The sequence below is a fragment of the Sciurus vulgaris genome, assembly GCF_902686455.1.
Source record: "Sciurus vulgaris genome assembly, chromosome: 18".
Classification (NCBI taxonomy): Eukaryota; Metazoa; Chordata; class Mammalia; order Rodentia; family Sciuridae; genus Sciurus; species Sciurus vulgaris.
In genome coordinates this window covers 14,226,011-14,244,731 of record NC_136479.1, presented here as the reverse complement: position 1 = coordinate 14,244,731, position 18,721 = coordinate 14,226,011, and the positions used below count along the sequence as shown (strand labels likewise).

The 18,721-nt window shown below is 54.0% G+C and overlaps 1 protein-coding gene across 4 annotated transcripts in view; it reads right to left on the bottom strand.

The window, feature by feature from the left end:
• The window catches only part of VPS35L (VPS35 endosomal protein sorting factor like), a 98,551-nt gene that overhangs the window by 55,452 nt on the left and 24,378 nt on the right, over positions 1–18,721 (bottom strand). For all 4 annotated transcript variants that reach the window (XM_079120848.1, XM_079120846.1, XM_079120847.1 and 1 more), the window contains exons 9-14: positions 13,663–13,722; positions 7,880–7,976; positions 7,217–7,264; positions 5,889–5,982; positions 2,226–2,303; positions 1,640–1,762 (exon numbers count right to left, since the gene is read on the bottom strand). In XM_079120848.1, coding sequence (XP_078976974.1) covers positions 1,640–1,762; positions 2,226–2,303; positions 5,889–5,982; positions 7,217–7,264; positions 7,880–7,976; positions 13,663–13,722 — 500 coding nt within the window. The remainder of the gene's footprint in view (positions 1–1,639; positions 1,763–2,225; positions 2,304–5,888; positions 5,983–7,216; positions 7,265–7,879; positions 7,977–13,662; positions 13,723–18,721) is intronic.

The window sequence follows — 18,721 nt, the reverse complement described above, 5'->3', positions numbered from 1 at the left end:
GTTCATGGTGCCTCTTCCTGGATCTGGAGACAGCAGGTGGTTGCTGAGCCTCTGCTGCAGACCAGAGAACAGGCAGCACATTTCTGAACACTCTTCCCTTTATACTGGCTTGATGTAAAAGCAATTTGTTTAATGGTTAAAAAAAAAGAAAATTCACCTAAAATACATGATGGCCCTGTTTTTCCCTCAGGTTTTAGGACTTCAAATAAAAACACAAGCAGTGCACACTTGCTGAAAAGCTCGCGAACAGATGGGCAGAAAAGAGTAAGCGAGGCGGCCCACGCAGCCCGCCCTGGGGCCTGGCTTCCCCGTCCTTCCCAAGTCTCCGGCAGATAAAACTTGAGGGCGGAAGCGCCACGCGCGAGAACCGGAAGAGCGCCACCTTGTCCGACCAGCAGACGGTGTTACGGTGTCGTTCCCTGGGTCGGGAGAAGGAAGCCAACCTCCGCCTTCCCCCAGGGCTGCACCGCGCTCAGGGCCATGCCAGGCCACTGCTCAGGACCCACGGCGACACGGACGCGTCCCCTGCAGTGCCCGGGAACACCCTCCTGACCCACGTGGGCCATCGCAGGTCCCCGCCGTCTCAGGTGGCCCCAGGACATCCCGCTGAGTGCCCAGCACACACCGGGGTTTAACCAAGCCCGCTGGTCACCCCCGTCTCACATTAGCACAAATGAACCTGGGTTTGTGTTTATCTACTTATTTCTACAGGAAAATGCCACCACTTGGGACTCCTGTCAGTCATGTCCTGTGTTTTGGTTTTTTCCTGGAAGGGCTTCTCATGCGTGTTGCAGCACCCAGGAAAAAGGCAGATGGCTGTGGATTTTGCAGCAAGTAACCCTGCCCCTCCCTGCCCCCACTTTTTCTGGAGTACTTGGGACCGAACCCGGGTCTCACACGTGACCAGCACTCTGTCACTGAACTACATCCCCAGCCCCTTCCACTTTGAAATAATCTCAGTAGCTAGGTTGGCCTTCAACTTGCAAATTCTCCTGCCTCAGCCTCCCCAGCCGAACAGCTGGGACTGCAGGTGTGCGCCACCACGCCAGCTCTTTTTCTAGCGACTCAAGGGAAGACAAGGGCAGCTTTATCTGTCACAGTTATGACAACTGGACTCTTAAACTGTTTCTCTCAGGGAAGAAAAAGCATTTCTGCTATGTCATGTTAACACCTGACAATACACTGCCTAGTGAAGGGGACCTCAAAAGACGATCGAGCATCTGAGTTTAACTTTCCTTCCATAAAATGGAGAGTTACTGACCTGCTCCACCGACTTTGCGGGATTATGAGAAGCTGAAAGGGCATGAGAAGGTCAAGTGAAAGACAAAACAGAGCTGCTGGCCCTGAGCTGGACTCCAGGGGTTTGTGTCCGGCTACCCTCCCAGCTGTGCGTCCTCACACATGGCCTCAGGGATGGCCATCTCCTGTTCAAGGAGACCACCTGGGAAGGTGCTCAGCACGGCACCAGCCTCGGTGCTGAGCCTCCTGTCAGGGCAGGTGGCACGGACATTACCAGAGCCGTTGGGAAAAGACCCTCTTCACATCCCAGGGCACCGTGCAGGAATGTCACACTAGGGAGGGGCGAGGGGCCCAGCGTCCCGCCCTGGAGGCAAGTCTGCTGAAGCCAGGGGGCACTTACCTCAGGGGCGTGGTAGGAGATGCACTGGAAGATCCAGTCCATGGCGGGCGAGTACAAGGGCAGGTAGGAGGGCAGCTCCACCCCCTGGACCACCAGCTGGTTCTGGACCGTGTTTCCATGAATCTGCAGGACCAAGCGCAGGCGGAAGAGGAGGGATCGCAGCAAGCACAGCGCACGTGCCTCACGGCCCAAACCCGAGCCGGAAGCGCCCGGCGGCCCGGGAGCAGTGGCCTGGTTTCTCTGCCCTGATGGAGGGCTCGGCACCAAGGCTGGCGCCCTGCTGAGCACCTTTCCCCCCAGGAGCTTCCCATGTCACCGAGCTGAGCTGCTCTGGGAACGTGAGCTGTGGAAAGAGGTGACCTGGCAGAGATGGAGCCAGCAGAGGCCAGGGCGCAGGGCTCACCAAGTGGAGCTGTGGCCCGTCCACAGGTGCACAGTAAAGCTCGGCCGGTTCAGAGCCATCAGCACACTCGATGGCCCGTGACAGGCCCCAGTGTCATCGAGGGCTTGCACATTTAAAGGCTCAAAGGCGTTCTGGGCTTCGTGAGCTCACTGTCCCCTAACTTCTATTTCGTGGTTCTCGTACCTGTTTGAACGTGAGGAGGAAGTCGAAGAAGTTCTTGTTGAGGCTCTCTTTAAGGTGGGGTGCGACTTCCATTCCCACCTGCAGCCAAACGAAACGAACCACCTTAAAACAGGCTGCAAAACAGGCACGGACGGTGCGAGGCCATCTTTGTAAATTAAATATCTATATATATATATGTGAAAAGTCCCGCGCGTTAATTTTGTTTTTTGCCCGTCTCTTTTCCTAGTCAATAAACATGCATTATTTTTAGGGGAGAGAAAACCACCAAAGCTATTTTTAATAAACAGTAGACCTTTACGGTCATCGTCATCACGATTTCTGGCAGGCAGTGACTATTTCTGAAGAGATGACCAAGAGATCGATCGACAGAGCCCTGAGGAGGACACACTCTCGAGACGGCGTCCGTGACACTCCCTCCCGCAGAGCCTGCAGGGAGGACCAGCACAGCACCTCTACTTATCAGAGGAAGCCAAAGGTTACAGAAGAGGCCGCGTGTGGCTCTGGGGGACAGTGTGCTTCTGCAGGAGGTCCAGCCCCTTCCCCAACCAACGTGAAGGTCAGCCTGGCCTTCAGGTGCTGGGTCTCCACTGAGGCACTGTTAGGGCAACACAGGTTCAACCTCTGCCAGGCACGCACGAGACAGATGCGCACTCAAGCAGCAAGCCTACCAATGCTGTACTTCGCTGGCTTCCGAGTTTAGCATTTAAGTCAGATCGTGACAGGCTTCCAGCTAAAGCAGCGGGCTGATCATCCCGCAGGGCAGGGCAGAGGGCGGGATGGCCCGGGAAGCGCCGAGCCGGGCAGGGGAGTGCGCCAGCTCAAAACCAAACCACGCCAAAGCGGCTCCCCAAGCAAGTGCTTCAGCCGAGCTCCTCAGACAGGCCTCCATTCCCAACTGCTGCTTAACCTCGGAAACCACCTAAGGGGACCCTGCTTCCAGGGACTCCGTTCCTTCCATGGGGACAGATTCCTCCCACTCACCTCTCCCTGCCCAGGGGTCATGCAGGTTAACAACCATGCCATTTGGATGGCTGTGAACCATCCCTTGGGAAGAACTTTGGGAGAACCACTGGTGGGCGAAGTCCCAGAGCAATTTTCTGGCTGTTGGGGACAAGAAGGGGTATTTCCAAGGACAAGCACACCGATTAAAAATAACACTAACAATGAACATCAGATCCGGCTTCACTGCGTTCCGATTCTACTGTCTCTCCTTCCACTTAATCATATTGTAGAAAAGACAATAATTACCCGTTAGGTGACAGCAAAAGCCGGCCCCGGGGACAAGCAGAGGAGATGAGCTAAAAGGGCACCGACTGAGGGAGGAGTTCATACACTTTCCTGTAAAAGCAGCTTCGAGCTCCCCCCACGCCCCACCCACTCGCTGCTTCTGTTTGTCTCTCTTCTCAAGCCAGATGAGCAGCTTGGAAATCTGTCTGGGCCCAAAAGACACGTACCCAGAGTAGCAAGGGTAGCTGCTCGCGATTTCCACCTGCCGTTCTGCCGGCCTGGAATTCACTTCTGCTACCAGCAAACTCAGCTTTGGGGACTGGAACCCTCTCAGACCGTGTGGCTTGTGCTAAAACACCACATCCCCGAGTCCCTGGGGTGCTGCCTGACCGTGGCCATGCACCATATCCCACGCCATGGCCACAGCAATGGGTCCAGGGATAAAGGAATGACTCATCAGGGTCCACTGAAATCAGCCCAAGACTGGCTGGACCTACTTGGGGAAGGCGCTCTTTCGAACCGGGTTTGTAAAGTGGGTAGGACAGAAGTCTGGAGTGGCTGTGTGCTACCATATGTAAAGAGCAAGCCACAGAATAAAAGTCAATTCCTGACAAGGCACTCTGAGGCCCTAGATCCAGCCATGTCTGCACAACCCTGCACTCTTCCGGACACACAAGTCAATAAACCCCCTGTGGGTTTTGAATAGTAGGAACTAGGTTTTTGATGCTTCCAACAGAAAGAATCCTCACTAAAGCACAGGCTGTGTCATATTCTTTTTATGTTGAAAGACGTGCAGTAACTATCGCATCAAGTCCCCTGGTCCAGTGGTCATACTGACAGGAACCACCTCTGGTGCAGGGCATCCCCTCACCAGCCTCTCAGGGTTGGTCTGCTCTGTCCTTAGCATCTTCTCATTGTCACTGTTTTTGAGTGGCACCTGCCATTCAAAGGCACCTTATATGCACCAAGCGTTACCTTTTCCCTAGTTCACATACCTCACTTCAGACTTAAACTCAACAGGTCTGGAAAGAAGTTCTATTTCCTCCCTTTCTGATTTTTCTTTAAGAAGCAGAATCATCTTTGTAAGACAGCGTGTTTCTTCCCCCTGGTGCTAGGGATGAAAACCAGGGCCTCATGCATGCCAAACAAGCTCTCTGCCACTTAACTATACTCCCAGTCCCTTTTTTTTAAAAACATGAGACAGGGTCTTGCTAAGCTGCTGAGGCTGGCCTGGTACTTGTGATCCTCCTGCCTCAGCCTCCAACACGGCTGGGATCACAGGTGTGCACCACCACACCTGGCCTGATCTAAGTCTAATTCATTACTCTATTACTCAACTGAAATCAAGGTGCCTTCAAAGAATCTGCACGTCCCCCAAGGGGAAAGGCAATGGAGTGCACACAAACCCGGAGGGCCTGGCGCCTCTAACACGGTCAGCAGGGCAAGCTCAGCCTCGGGAGGACTCGAGTTTCGATGTATTCAGAAAGTGAAACTCTAAGAAAGACACCCGGCATCCTGGATGGAAAATCCCACCCCAGATTCCAGGACAATGCTGCCACGTGGGCCTGTGGGCCATGGGCGCCCTGCATCGAGAGCAGGCCTTCATGATCAGTGCGTGCTTGTCACTAAGGACAGTGACCGAGGTGTTCTGACACCTGAGACCACAGGGCTTTTGCACTTGCCAGATGACATGTAGAAGCAACAACTCAAAGGCTCCCTGCTCTTGCCTGTAACTGAACAGGTATCAGTGTCTGTGGCGAACTCTGAGCACAGCTCTGTGTCCCCCAGGAAGTCTGTGGGTCATCAGGGGCAGCGAAGTCTGGCACGAGGTACCCAGAGCTGGGAGGGGATGGGGGTGCAGTGTGAGGACCCCTGCTGGGGCATCCTGACGGAAGCAAAGCCCCGGGGTGGCAGGAAGGCCCCACGCTCTCCATGGGTCACTCATCAAACACAGAACGTGGTTTGGCGTCCTCTTGGTGCTTCACAGGAGAGAAAGCCAACTGACTCCCGACAACCCCCCCACCTGGTCACCTGGGCAGCAGCCCAGGTCAGTCCTGAAGCCTGGGGTCAGGCTACACAGGCCCTGTGGCCTGCGGTCACACCAGACAGGCAAGCTGCACACTGAGCCAACCCTTCAAGGAGAACAAAAACCTCCAAAACACAAAACCAAGTCATCAAATCCAAGGCAAAGGGACCTCAAGTCAGAGAAAAGCGACCTGGATGGGAAAGGCCAGGAGGCTCCCAGCGAAAACCGAGGGGCGATGCTGAAGCCAGCATGTTCCCAGGGGACCTTCCATGTCCCCCAATGCCGGCAGGGTGAGTTGGTCCATTTGAAAGTTGACTTTTAAAAGAAACCCTCCAGCTCTACCTTCTGTGGAAGAGCCGTGTCCTAAAATCAGCAGCTAACGAAGCCCCTCCCCGGGGGACGGAGCCTACCCGGCACAGGTAAGCGCGGGCGTACACGGACACCAGCGGGTCCCCGATGCCTCGGATCATGCAGGTCAGCCTGGGCAGGCATTCCGAGATTCCCCTGTTGGAGACAGGAAAGAGCAGCGTCATGCCCCAGGGAGAACTCCTGCTTTTATTTTTAAAATAAGGCTAAACTTCCTAAATTCAGGGAGGAAGACAAACCAACCAACCCACGTTCCAGGAAGAAATCAAGGTCAAAGCCTCAGAGCCTCCTAAGGCAAAGCAACAGCCTCCCCTCCCCAGAGCTCGGGCTCCACTCCTCCTGCCATCTGCTGGACGGGAGGCGGACCCTCACCTTCATGCCGAGGTCACTCAACTTCACCCATCCTAACAGTTCATCCCTCCATGTTCCACTGACTGGTCACCCCTGATCTTCCCTGGGCATCCACAGTCTCCGGCACTGATCTGGTGTCTGTGCCCCGTCCCCCCAGCACCTGGGGCTGGCCTCTGACACCCCGCCGGGGACCTGAAGCTCGTCTCTCCTGCTGCATGGGCCTTCCTCTGCCTCACGTGCCCCCACCCCGCCCCCCGGCCACAGAGGAGGAAAAATAACTTCTTTGGCACCGTGTTACCCCCAACTATCCCAGATGTCCCCAGATCCAAATCACCCATTTAAGAAAAATTCTAAATCCAATCCAAGTAGGGATCTGTGGAGAGCCGAGACTTGCCCCAGACTGCCAAGAGTCACCGCCCAGCCCTGCAGAAGCAGATCTCGTCTCCCCAAGCCCTCAGCTGCCCACAGATCCGCGTCCACCATGGACCCAGCCCTGGGGGCAAGGCCTCTACTTCCCACACCACCACCTTGAGGAGCAGCAGCCACTGCAGGCCTGAGCGACTCAGGACCGCGTGTGCCGCTCAGTGGGCCCGTGGACTTCAGACCCCATGCACCGGAGGGGAGACGGAGGCTCAGAGACCGCAGAGCTGGTACGGCACGGCCAGGGTTCAGTGCGGCACAGTCAATCTGCCACCAGCTGCTCGAGGGACCTTTCCTGGCCCTTGGCTCCTCCCCGTTCAGTTACAGTAGGAGCATAATCAAGTCTCTGCCCAAGTGCTCATGTGGCTGGATCAAGAAACTGAGGAAAGGCACGGGATCCAGCATACACGACGCACAGACACCATCACCTCACCATTCGCGTGGTTCGCACGTGACAGCCTTGCAGGAGTGTCACGGCTTTGGACGCTAAAGAGCCCTGGAACGGTGACAGAGCTCAGGATGCGCTCGCCTCAAAAGCACGAGGCCTCGGGCTCCATCCCCAGCACCGTGAAATAAATCAATAAATAAAGAGGAGCCTTACGTTTTGGAGAGGAACTTGTTACACTTCAGGATCGACGCCTCCACGTAGCTGTGAGACACTCTGTCAAGGAAATCAACCTCCAGGTGGCCTGTTCCCTGGGGCAAAGCCTGCGCAGAGGCAGGAGGACACCAAACCAGGGTCCAGGGAGCCAGGCTGGTGTTCTATGTATGGTTCTCACGGTTTCATACAAATAAATTTTGGAAACTGTTCTGTGTTGATGGATGGTTGCATGTTGAAATTCAAAGTGGGTTTTGAGCATTTCCAACCAAGGCTTGGTGGGGAAAAAAATGAACTTGAACTTTTCAAAACTGAGGTACAATTCGCCTGCACACCAAATTCTGTTCTTCGAAACCGACACTGGAGCAGAAAAGCACGACCTCGTCTTTTCATGTTTTTGGAACCAGAGAAAACACTCGACGGTGACGCGTCTCCACATGGGAACGTCCCCGAAGGGAAGGAAAGCGTGCGTCCCCGAAGGGAAGGAAAGCGTGGTGCGTGGCCGTGGCTCCAGAGCAGCACAGAGGACGCTGCGCGTAACCAGGGCTCCCGCAGCCGGGCACACCCTGCCTCTTCAGGCTGGCGAATTTCAGGGCAACCTGCCACGCGGCCTCACCACGTGCAGCTCTCTGCCTGTCTTGAAGATCACCGGACAGAAAAGGATACAATCTGGGGATGAGCTCTCTGATGGAGGCGATCTTAAAGAACCAGTTCAGGCACGTCTCCTTGGCTGTGTCGTTCACGTTCTCTGGAGAAAAGTGATCTGCGATACAAAGCCACCCATCAGGCTCCTGAACCTCGGGGCCCTGGACGGCCGCTGTCGGGCCCTAGGCTGGTGAACAGGACCGAGGAGCAGAAGGTGGGGGCACGGTTCTCCTCCCTCTCTCCTTTGGGCGCTATTCAGAATGGTCGATGACAATGACCACACGTACCTATGTACACACACACACACGTCCTTTCCAAGTGCCAGGCACTGTACAGCGGGCTTTACTGACATTAACTCTCCTCTTCCCCACAATACCTGTCACAGATGCAGAGACCAAGGCTCAGACAAGTTCAGAACCTTGCCCAGGACACACAGCGAGCAAATCTAAGCTCTAGAACACACGCCGTGCGGGCTGGCTCTGCAGCCTACGATCCTGGCCTCTGCCTCCAATTCAGTCCTGAGCTTCTTGGGGTAACTGGCAACGTTGCTGAGGACTACAGATGCTTAGGCCCCTGCAAGTGTCCCATGAAATACGATCTAAGCTTTTGCTCTAGGTATCGTGCAGGCTGGACTTGAAGGTAAAGAAGGCCAGGGTGAGAAACCACAGTTGGGCCGCCGGCTCAGGACCAGGGCCAGGACTTCCCGTGTCTTCTTGTGGTGAAGCTGCCGTTTATCCCATGGTCTGTTCTCCTCCTCTTTAACAGAACTCTTCTTTCTTTCTACTGGGCATAGGGCCATTTCTTCAGCTACGTGTGGTCACGTAACCAATTCTGGCCCCAGAATATAAACCAAGTCAACTTCTGGGAAATATCTTTAAGGGAGGGGCTGCCCTCCCACAGTCCCCCTTCCTGCCTGCTGACTGCAGTGCAGACGCTACAGCGGGAACCTCTGCAGCCACACTGATCCGTGAGAGCAACAAGACAGCAGTCAGGGCCCCTGGCTCCAGGGGTCACCCTGCCCCCCTCGTTATTTTGAGTTGTCCCGCTCTGGCAGCCACGCCTCACCTCGCGATATCTAGCTACGTATCTTTTGGTGGTGCTGGGGAGTGAGCACAGGGCTGGGGCAAGGACTCTACCACTGAGCTCTATGCCCAGCCCTTTTCATGCTGTGAGACAGGGTCTCACTGATTTGGCCAGGCTGGCCTTGAACTTGTGATCCTGAAGTCTCGCCCTCCAAGTCTCTGGGATTCTAGGTGTGCACCACAACTCTCAGTTTACATTCTTTCTTCTAAGCATAAATTTACTTCCCAGGTTTGGACTTGATACACATCTCTTTTTTTGGTACTGGGAATTGAACTCAGGGGCACTCGACCACTGAGCCACACTCCCAGCCCTATTTTGTATTTTATTTACAGACAGGGCCTCACTTTTGCTGAGGCTGACTTGGAACTGGTGATCCTCCTGCCGCAGCCTCCCGAGCTGCTGGGATTACAGGCATGCGCCACAGCGCCAAGTGACATACGTCTTAAAGTAAGGAATAAGTGTGGGGGAAAAAATGAAAGATGGAAACAACTTATCAATACCACGTGTCCACGGTTGAACTCACAGGAAAAGGACCTGTTCTGCATGGTTTTGGCAGAGATTAGAGCCCCAACTCATGACTGGGTGTGACTGAGACTTTTAGAATTCCGTCAAGGTGGGAGAGGTTAACCGCTTCAGAACACAGCAATGACGACCCTGAGCACTCAGCTCTCTTCCTGCTCTGCACCAACTCATTTTTCACCTGATTTTGCCATCGGTGGTATTTCATTAAGGTGATCAAAATTTCCTGTGGAATCAGCAAAAAAGATAAACTCTAGGTCCTTCTCCAGCAGAGAACAGGCACTAATCACAACTGCAGATATTCTGAGACTGCAATCTCAAGTATTTATCTATTTTTGGATATCTGGCATGCTTCAGTCATTCAAGAACCATTTGCCTGCCTTTTTCATAAAAATGGGAAAGGACCATTTTCACCTCCCTGGTGCTGCACACAAAGTAACTTTTTTCCCCCAAGTTTCAAGAGATTCCCCCAGGAAAAGCTAAGGGTATTCTTAGATTCATTTGTCAATCTTGTCTTTTGGGAGAGGGTGTGGTGGCATTAATTCCTCTTCATGGGATTGAATCATGGGACTTGAATCCAAAAGCAAAAATAAGTCTCTGAGGTTACATATTAAAATTCTTCCCATTGAAAGAACTGAGACATGGTAAAGGGTGGAAAAATCAGTGATTCCAGTTGCCTAAAAGAGCTCGCAACTCTTGCTAAGTTGTCCTGCAATGTGCACATTGACTGCAAGCTATACAACAATCTGTATACACCCCACACTGACTGCAAGCTATACAACAATCTGTACACACCCCACGCTGACTGCAAGCTGTACCACAATCCATACACACCCCACGTTGACTGCAAGCTGTACCACAATCCATACACACCCCATGCTGACTGCAAGCTCTACCACAATCCGTACACACCCCACGTTGACTGCAAGCTGTACCACAATCCGTACACACCTCACACTGACTGCAAGCTCTACCACAATCCGTACACACCCCACACTGACTGCAAGCTGTACCACAATCTGTACACACCCCACACTGACTGCAAGCTGTACCACAATTCGTATACACCCCACACTGACTGCAAGCTGTACCACAATCTGTATGCACCCCACACTGACTGCAAGCTGTACCACAATCCGTACACACCTCACACTGACTGCAAGCTCTACCACAATCCGTACACACCCCACACTGACTGCAAGCTGTACCACAATCTGTACACATCCCACGCTGACTTCAAGCTGTACCACAATCTGTACACACCCCACACTGACTGCAAGCTGTACAGCAATCTGTATACACCCCACACTGTGAGTTATACAACAATTTATATTCACTGCATGCTGATTGCTAACTATACAACAATTTGCATACACCAGCACTAGTCTTAGGCTTTCCTTCTAACTCATGAGTCAACTTAAGAAAGGGCTGTGTTACGCAGGACTGGAAAGTCTTGCAACAAACTAAGAAGTATATTCCTTTACTTCATTTGCTCAAAAAAATGCCTTAGGAGTGTTCTGGGCTTTGGAAGTAAAGACAGATGCTGTCTTCAGGACATTCACATTCCAGTGGTGGAAGACACATAAATAAGAAAAAGTAGGCAAACCAGTAAGATGACAATTGAAGGTAGTCAGTACCACAGGACGAAAGGCACTGGAATAGTGACTTGAGTCAGAGATGGGAAGGGCTCCCTACCTAGTGGCTGGGGGAGACTCCTTAGAGGTGGCTTTGGAGCTGAGCCCTGAATTATGAAGGAAAGCCAGCCACGCTTCACTGTGAAGGAAATAGCCCAGGGAGAGGAACAGAGCAAAAGTCCTGGGTAGGTGTGGGTACGGCAAGGTCGAAGAACAGGAAGCAAGTCGACGGGGTGCAGAGGAAGCGGGGAGCGGGCATCACAGCCTGCAGGGCTGCAGCCTGGTGAAGACGCCCCCCGTCAAGTGCAACGGAAACCTGAGGGTCTGGGCAGAGGAAAGCCACAGCACGACATGATTCACACCTTGGCCCTTGGAATGCTACATGGAGAGTGGGTTCAAAATGTGGAAGTTAGTTCAGAAAAGACTTGGATGTCACAGAGACGTTCCCTCCAGCTCCCGTTATCTTTCTTTTATGGTGCTTCCTGCAACCCTGCACTTTGCGGGCGTTTCAGGAGGGAAGAGACCAATGAGTCTGCGCTCCCTCACTGCCAAGTCCCCACGTCCTCACGGACGGTGCTTAGAGAGACGTGGCAGCATCTCAGTCTGTGTGCACCTGAAAGGCCGGTCAGCTGAGGCCCCTGCTTATCCTGAAGCAGCCCACGCCGGCCAGCGGAAACCTGAAGGTGCCCAGATGGTGGGAATGAGAACCACAACACAGCAAACCCGATTCCCTCGTCCAGGCTGGAACAAAGCTGTGCCCTGGAGAGACAGACAGCTGCCAGAGATGCTGGGCTAGGAAACCGTCACCCGCAGGAGGGCTGAAGAGGGGTGGGGTGGGTGCTGGGGCAGAACTGGGGCGGCTGGGTTCCATGCTTCTCTGGTTCTCAAGGTGTGTCCAGGTGGTGTATCGCTAACTAGAAAGATTAAAAAAACCACCCACGGGGGAAGAATGACCAGAGTGCATTTCTCCAGGACCTCAAAGACACTAGTGTCTTTCCAAACTCATGAGGGCTGAGTAGGAAGAACCCCTGAGGCAAAGAGCTCCAAGATTCAAGACCCCACTCAACCCGAGTCGCCCGGGTCTCTTTCTCCGTGATTTCTGCAGGCAGAATTCTGCGGGTAGGTTTCAAAGCTTTCTTCGTGATTTTGGTTGAGAATCGTCCCCGTATCACTGGCAATTTTGAGCTAAGTCTGCCCCTTCCCCTTTCAGGTTCTTGGAACCAGAGAAAAACATGCAGATGAAGATTTTAGCAGAAAGAAAAGAATAATGAAGAAGTCATTTGAGAGGAAACAAAAGGCTGATTTGAATGGCTCCAGGTAAAAAAATAAAAATATTTAGGCAGAATTTTATGAATAAAAGTGCCAATTAATATATTTAGACAAGAATGAGAATTGAAGGGGAAAACTGGCTGTAATTTTTAATTTTCTGAGTTCGGGCAGGAAGTCATCCCTGCCCCATTTTTCCTTATTTGGTCCTAAAATGTTTAGATAGTCAGTGAAAACGAGGAGGAAGGAAAATGACTGTAGAAGATACAAAGCCAGAGGCAGGTCACAGATCTCTAAGAGGTTAAGCGTATGACAACGGAAGAGAGAACTTTCTAAAATTTCTGGGCTGAGGTGTGGCTCAGTGGTAGCGTGTGCCTAGCAGGCAGGAGGCCTGGGTCCAGCCGCCAGCCCTGCCGCCAAAGAGAACACCCATTTGGGTTTGATTCCACCTGCTGGCTGAAGTCTGCAGCTGCTGGTGTAGCACAGGGAAGTCCCAGCAGCCAGGTTAAGTTCCACAAAAGGATCCAGATTTCTCGAATCCTCAACAACATTAAAAGATAGAGGGATGGAGGGGAGGGAAGGAGGTGGAGGAAGGAGAGGGTGAAGGAAAGGAGGGCAGGGGGAGGAACCAAGGAAGAATACGGGTTAAGTTACGGTCACTCTGATGAACGCTTTCCCGTCCTCTCCTGGGAAGCGGCACCCTGTTAGGAGCGCAGGGAGGTGGCAGGGCTGGCTGTTGGCCTGTGCAACTACGCTTGGGAGTTAAAAGGAGGGCAGAGAGGAGAGAGTGGTCAATGGTCAGACATGTCACCATCATCATTTTATGACAAGATTCATCATCCACTTGTCCCATAATAACCTCCTGAGAGTCAAACCTGATCAGCAATAAATTTGATGCAAACATCACTTGCACATAGATTGTGGATGCAAAGCGTCTGCTACTGTAGATTTATTTGACATCATTCTTATGTGTAGCGTTGGGCTTTTTTTTTTTTTTTTTTCCTTAAGAAATTTGCTTCCTAGGCTGCAGCGGAAAACGAGCTGGTGTGTGGCTGAGTCTGTGCACCTTTCCACTTCTGCACGTGACAGTATACTTGCCCAAATTCCTAGCCCTGCCTGTTTGAAAACCTTTTAATGTTTCTGGATGACGGAGATGATCGGAAGTTTTTAAACGATTTCAACGTGTTCCTTTAAACACAACAAAAACTACCAGTTGTCACTAAATCCAGTTGTCATTGGATAAAAACATTCTAATCGCAACTCCAGGGCAGAATAACACCCAGAGCACAGCTATGGAGTTACCTGGTAGGACGCTGCGGCTATCCACACACATGGAGAAGATGCGCTCGTAGACCAGCTTTCCTGGGGGGGAAAAGCACATGTGGGTTAGTGCCACACAGGCAGGAGCCAGCACTAAGTAGACGCCTGTTAATTAGACACGAGGCAACGTCACTGCCCAGGACCCCTGAACTTGTGAGAGCATGCTGCCACCAAGTGGCAGCACGTTGGGCCACAGGGGTAGTTTGGTTTGTTTTTAATCAGAGGTGATTCATCCTTTCTGTGAGAGGGAGAAAAGTGACCATTTTACTGTTCAGAGTTTTGACTCAAACTTGGGGCCAGAGGAGCCTCTATTTCCTCCCTGCGCTCAACAGGAAACGGCCTCATCCTATTCTAATTGTTAGATCACAGGCAGCAACAGCAGCCTGGGGGCTGATCCAACCTGAAACCACATTTGTTTGGCCCACGATGTATTTTAATGTTTTTCAATTAGTTACCAACAGGTAAACTCAGAACTTCATGAGATGTGTCGGCACGTGCCCCTCCTTACAGGATGACAGGCAGCTGCTGACGAAGCTGCTCCCTGCGCCAGGCACACTGCCCGGGCTGCCCGTCTCCACCACCAGCTCCTCCCCCACCTCATGGGGCCTGCCTGGGCCCAGGTGTCGGAATTCAGGATCAACGGGAAGGCAAGCGTGACAGGGCAGAGGCTGTGCCTGCTTCGCTCTCTGGCACATGCCCAGCACCCGACCCGTGCCTGGCAGGGAGTGGGTGCCCAGTTGCTGGGTGCCGCAGGTTCTGGAGGTCCTGGGCCACCGTCTCACCACCTGGCTTTGCTGGTGCAGCACAAAGGCGGCCACAGATAACGGGTACACACATGGAGATGGCCGTGCTCCAGGGAGCTCCAGCCACAAAGCCAGGGGATAGTCTGGGCTCTCAAACCAGTACAGGGATCTTTATTCTGTGTATGTATTTTAGAAAATGCCAGATCAACATACAGGTGATAAAAATGACAGTTCACTTACTGAACCCCCAAATCACCTTCAATGTATAAGTGTTTCTTTACAGAACCCCATTATTTGGGGCTGTAAATAACTCATCCACATAAGTGGAAAGGAGGAACGTCAGAAGGATCACGTCTGATCAGAGAAGGTGGATCAGATGATATGTCAGTGAGCAGAGGAACCAGCAGGGCTGAGCCGCCACCTGCACTAAGTGGCCGGAAGACGTAACTACTGGGGCCGCCGCAGCGTCCAACCGGGGATGCTTGACGGGAGGACCAGGAACGTGGATGCTGAACACGGTACGGGGAGACCCTTCCACGTGCTCAAGTGAGGGCCACGGGGGCAGCACACGCCAGCGGCTGCGGGGCCCAGGCACCGACAGGCCTCCCGCGCCCCCAGCCGGCTGCTTCACACGCCTGGCTGCACATTCAGAGCACCTGGGCTCGTAGAAGGATGTGGACAGCTGCTTCCACCGGCAGAGGAGCGGACGCGACACGCTCTCCAGGCGAGCTCAGCCTGCTGCCAAGGGCGACAAGCCCGCTGGCTCTGCCCACGCTCATCAGAAGCCCCGGGAGCCTTGGGGAGCAAGCCCCAGTTCTCAGTGCCACTGCTGCTTCTGCCTGGGGCCCTGGGCTCCCCATGGCAGCCACACCTGGCGCAGAGACTCCCCTGTGATGCCCACAGAGCCCAGCACCTGGCTGCCGGCTGCTTCGCCTTGGCGGTCACACAGCAGGTCAGTCACACTGGCCGTTTCTCACCTCCCACGGTGCGCAGAACACTCTGCTGGAAACACCCTACTTCTTACACAAAAGTGTGCTGTCTAAAATGAGCTTCTAAAGACGCACAGTTGTTGTATTTCACCTTTACTGTCTAAGAGGCCTCAAACAAGCTACTTTTTATTTTGTTAAACTACTAAACAATTTTTGAGAAATATCCAATCCTAGACTTATTTCCTTTCTTGATTCATTTTCTTATACATGATGGACAAGAAAATAGATTAAAACCCAGAGTGGGAACAGACCAGCATTTTCTGGGCACTGGTCAAGTTTGCCAGTGCTGCCAGCAAGCTCTTCCGGGGGAAATATCGTGTGCTCTGGCTTCCTACACACTCTGATTTAATCCTCTCCAGAAACTCTGAAGCAGGGTCTAAGATACCCCCATTTTACAGGTGGAGAAACTGAGGCTCAAGTTCATACAACTCTGAAGGAGAGGCAAGCAGGGAGGCCAGAAGCCCACTTGTGCCTACAGCCCCTAGTGAAGCCCAACAAAAGCCAGGCCCCAGTCTCTGTGTTCCTGCGGCTTCGACCCTGTCAATCATTAACCCCCAGACATCCGCTCCCACACCACGATGCGCCTTATGGAGTGGTGAAAGACGGACGGACCACAGGATCTGTATTTCCACCCAAGATGGCTAGGGTTCCACTGCGTGTTTAAAACCAGCAAACTCAAGAGCACCAAAGCACGAGCCACGTGCAACACCTGCCCGCACAGGCGCCTCAGAGGACCCGAGGAACAGCACTCCGGACAGACCCCGGCAGTCTCCCTGGGTGCCCTGTTCCTGGTGGGAAGGGAGGGCAGGGACCCGGCAGCTGTCTGTGCTGGGTCAAGGTGAGCCGTCCCCACAGCGCACAATTGCAAGGGACTCTGGAAGGTGCTGGTCCCCTCCCAGCTCCTGCCATCGTGCACTGGCCACTCCAGCGCCACTTCCACTCGTGTCCTGGGCAGCTGACGAGGCGAGCAGAGCCCCATAGCAGTCTGCCCTCTCCTACGAGAGCCCAGCACATGTCCTGCATCTCAGCCTCTCCTCTGCACAGTGCGCCTGGGGCCGTTCCTCTGGGGACAGAGCACAGCCGCATCCCTGGGGCATCTGGACTTCTGCTGTACGAATGCTCATGACTTAATCAGGCCCCTACCGAGGGCCATCTGGGTCATTCCCCATCTTCTGCTATTAGAAGTGGCACAAATTTCCAGAGGTGAAATTGCTGGGTCGAAGGCATGCAGGCTTATAACCTCCTCAGTGTGGGACACTGTCCCGTGAGCACCAACAAGAGGAGAAAAAAAGCAGGTGTGAACGCAGGGTGCCCTGAATTTGGGTCCCAGCCCTGCCACTCACTGGGCTGTGGCCTTAGGCAAGCGACTTCCTTGTGCGCCTTGGATCCCTCACCTCTGAAGTGGGACAACAGATCCTCCCTACAGGCCTGCCACGCGGACCACATGACTGGTCCACAGGTGGCTGGGACCGTCTGGCCTGAGGACAGCCCTTGTTGAGGGCTGATGACTCGTCTGCAGTCAAGGATGCGCATCTCAGCCGGCTGAGCCTGGGCAGGGGCTGGCAGTGTGGCTGCAGGGGTAGGAACTGGGTCCCCTCAGTGCCACAGAGCTGGCAGTGCTCAGCACACAGGGATGCTGATCGTGCACAGGGAAGCTGCCGAGGGAGACCGGAACAGGACGACCAGGAGGGCCAACAGGGCCACTGGCCTCTGCCCACTGACGTCCAGCTGTGTGCAGGACAAGGCAAGGCTCTGCAGATGTGACCTGACACCTCGTGGAATCCCGCCTCCCCTGGGCCACATCACCCTCGCCTGACATCAGACATGCCGCCTCAGCCTCCCAGCCAGGACCCCCACCCCCACTCAACTCAACAGCCAGAGGGAGCCTGTTAGAACCCAAGTGGGGTCACGTCCCCCCTCTGCTGGGGCCCCTCATGCCCCCGGTCACCTGGGTTCCTGCCTCCTCCCCTTGCCCAGCTCCTTCGTGCCTTTGCACAAGCTGATCCTCAGCTGTGGACACCTGCCCTGGCCTCTGGCCCCCAAAAACTGGAGCCCTGAACTTGAAGTCACAGCCATCCCTGCCCCAGGTCCCTCCCTTCACCCCTCGCCTGGCTGCCTGCTCTTCCTCCAGAGCACTGATCACCCCTAACACACAGTGGGGCGACCCAGCTACTCTGCGAGCTCTCTGTGCTGGAGCAGAAGGGCCACGAAGGCAGTTGCCATCCCCCCGTGCTGACCATCCACTGTCCAGCGAGTGCCTGACGCCACTGCTCCACACGTGGAGACTGACAGAAGCGGGGAGAAAGGAGGACAGGCTCTGAGAGCCGTGGGTTCCGCACCTCCTCCCCCCAAGCCCATGTTCTTTCCAGAACTGTCATTTCCAAATGTCAAGGAAATCTACAATAGTCACTCGGTTGCTGGAAACCTGCCCACTTACGCGCACTGCCCTGTGCTCCGCTGATCCACACGCGGGGATTTTTACAAAGCTGGAGTCAAATGATATGCACGACCTGTAACGCGGGCACTTTCCCAGTGTTCTCCACCCCATAGACCCTGGGAAAGCGAGACCACCAGACACCATCTCCACGCGCCTTCACGCCCACCCCTCTCAACTTCCCTTTAACAGGGGAGCTGGAAACCCTCAAAACTCGCCCCTCACTCTCCAGAGCACCGTGTGTGTGAACCTGTGTCCCCTACTCTCCTGAGTAACTCTGCCTTGACTGACACCCTTAAACCTGTCTGTGACATTTGTCGGGCGCCCCGCTGGTCCTGAGCTGTGGCCGCCTCTCCAGGGCGCCCGCACCTCTTCAGCTGGGCTGCCCCCTCTGGGCCCGGGGGGGCATCCATTCTCCTTTTCTTCAGGCAACACCACCTCTTTCCTCCTGGATCGACCCAGGCCTAAAGAGTCCGTGTATTTCATCCCGAGATGCCACGCCTGTCAGAAGGGACAGGGGATTCGAGCCAGACGCGGGATGGGATTCCAGGTCCCCTGTGGCAACACTTAAAGCAACTCCCCTTGCCCTGGGTGACAAGCAGGCAAGTTGATGGAAGCAGAGGACGCCTTGGGACACTCGAGAATGCAGCCGACCCAAGGGAAAGCACGAGAAAAAGACAGGGTCCCGATACAGTGTTCGAGCTCCTGGATTCAGCTGTGCCTGAGGCCAGAAACTACTCCTGAACTTCTCAGCATGATTCACTTGTCTTAGCTAATACACTCAGGCCCTTGGTCTCCTCCACAGGCCTGGGGCGTGCAGAACTGACTGGGTCTAAGTGACATTTTGTTTTCTGACCTATCATATCTTTTGATGG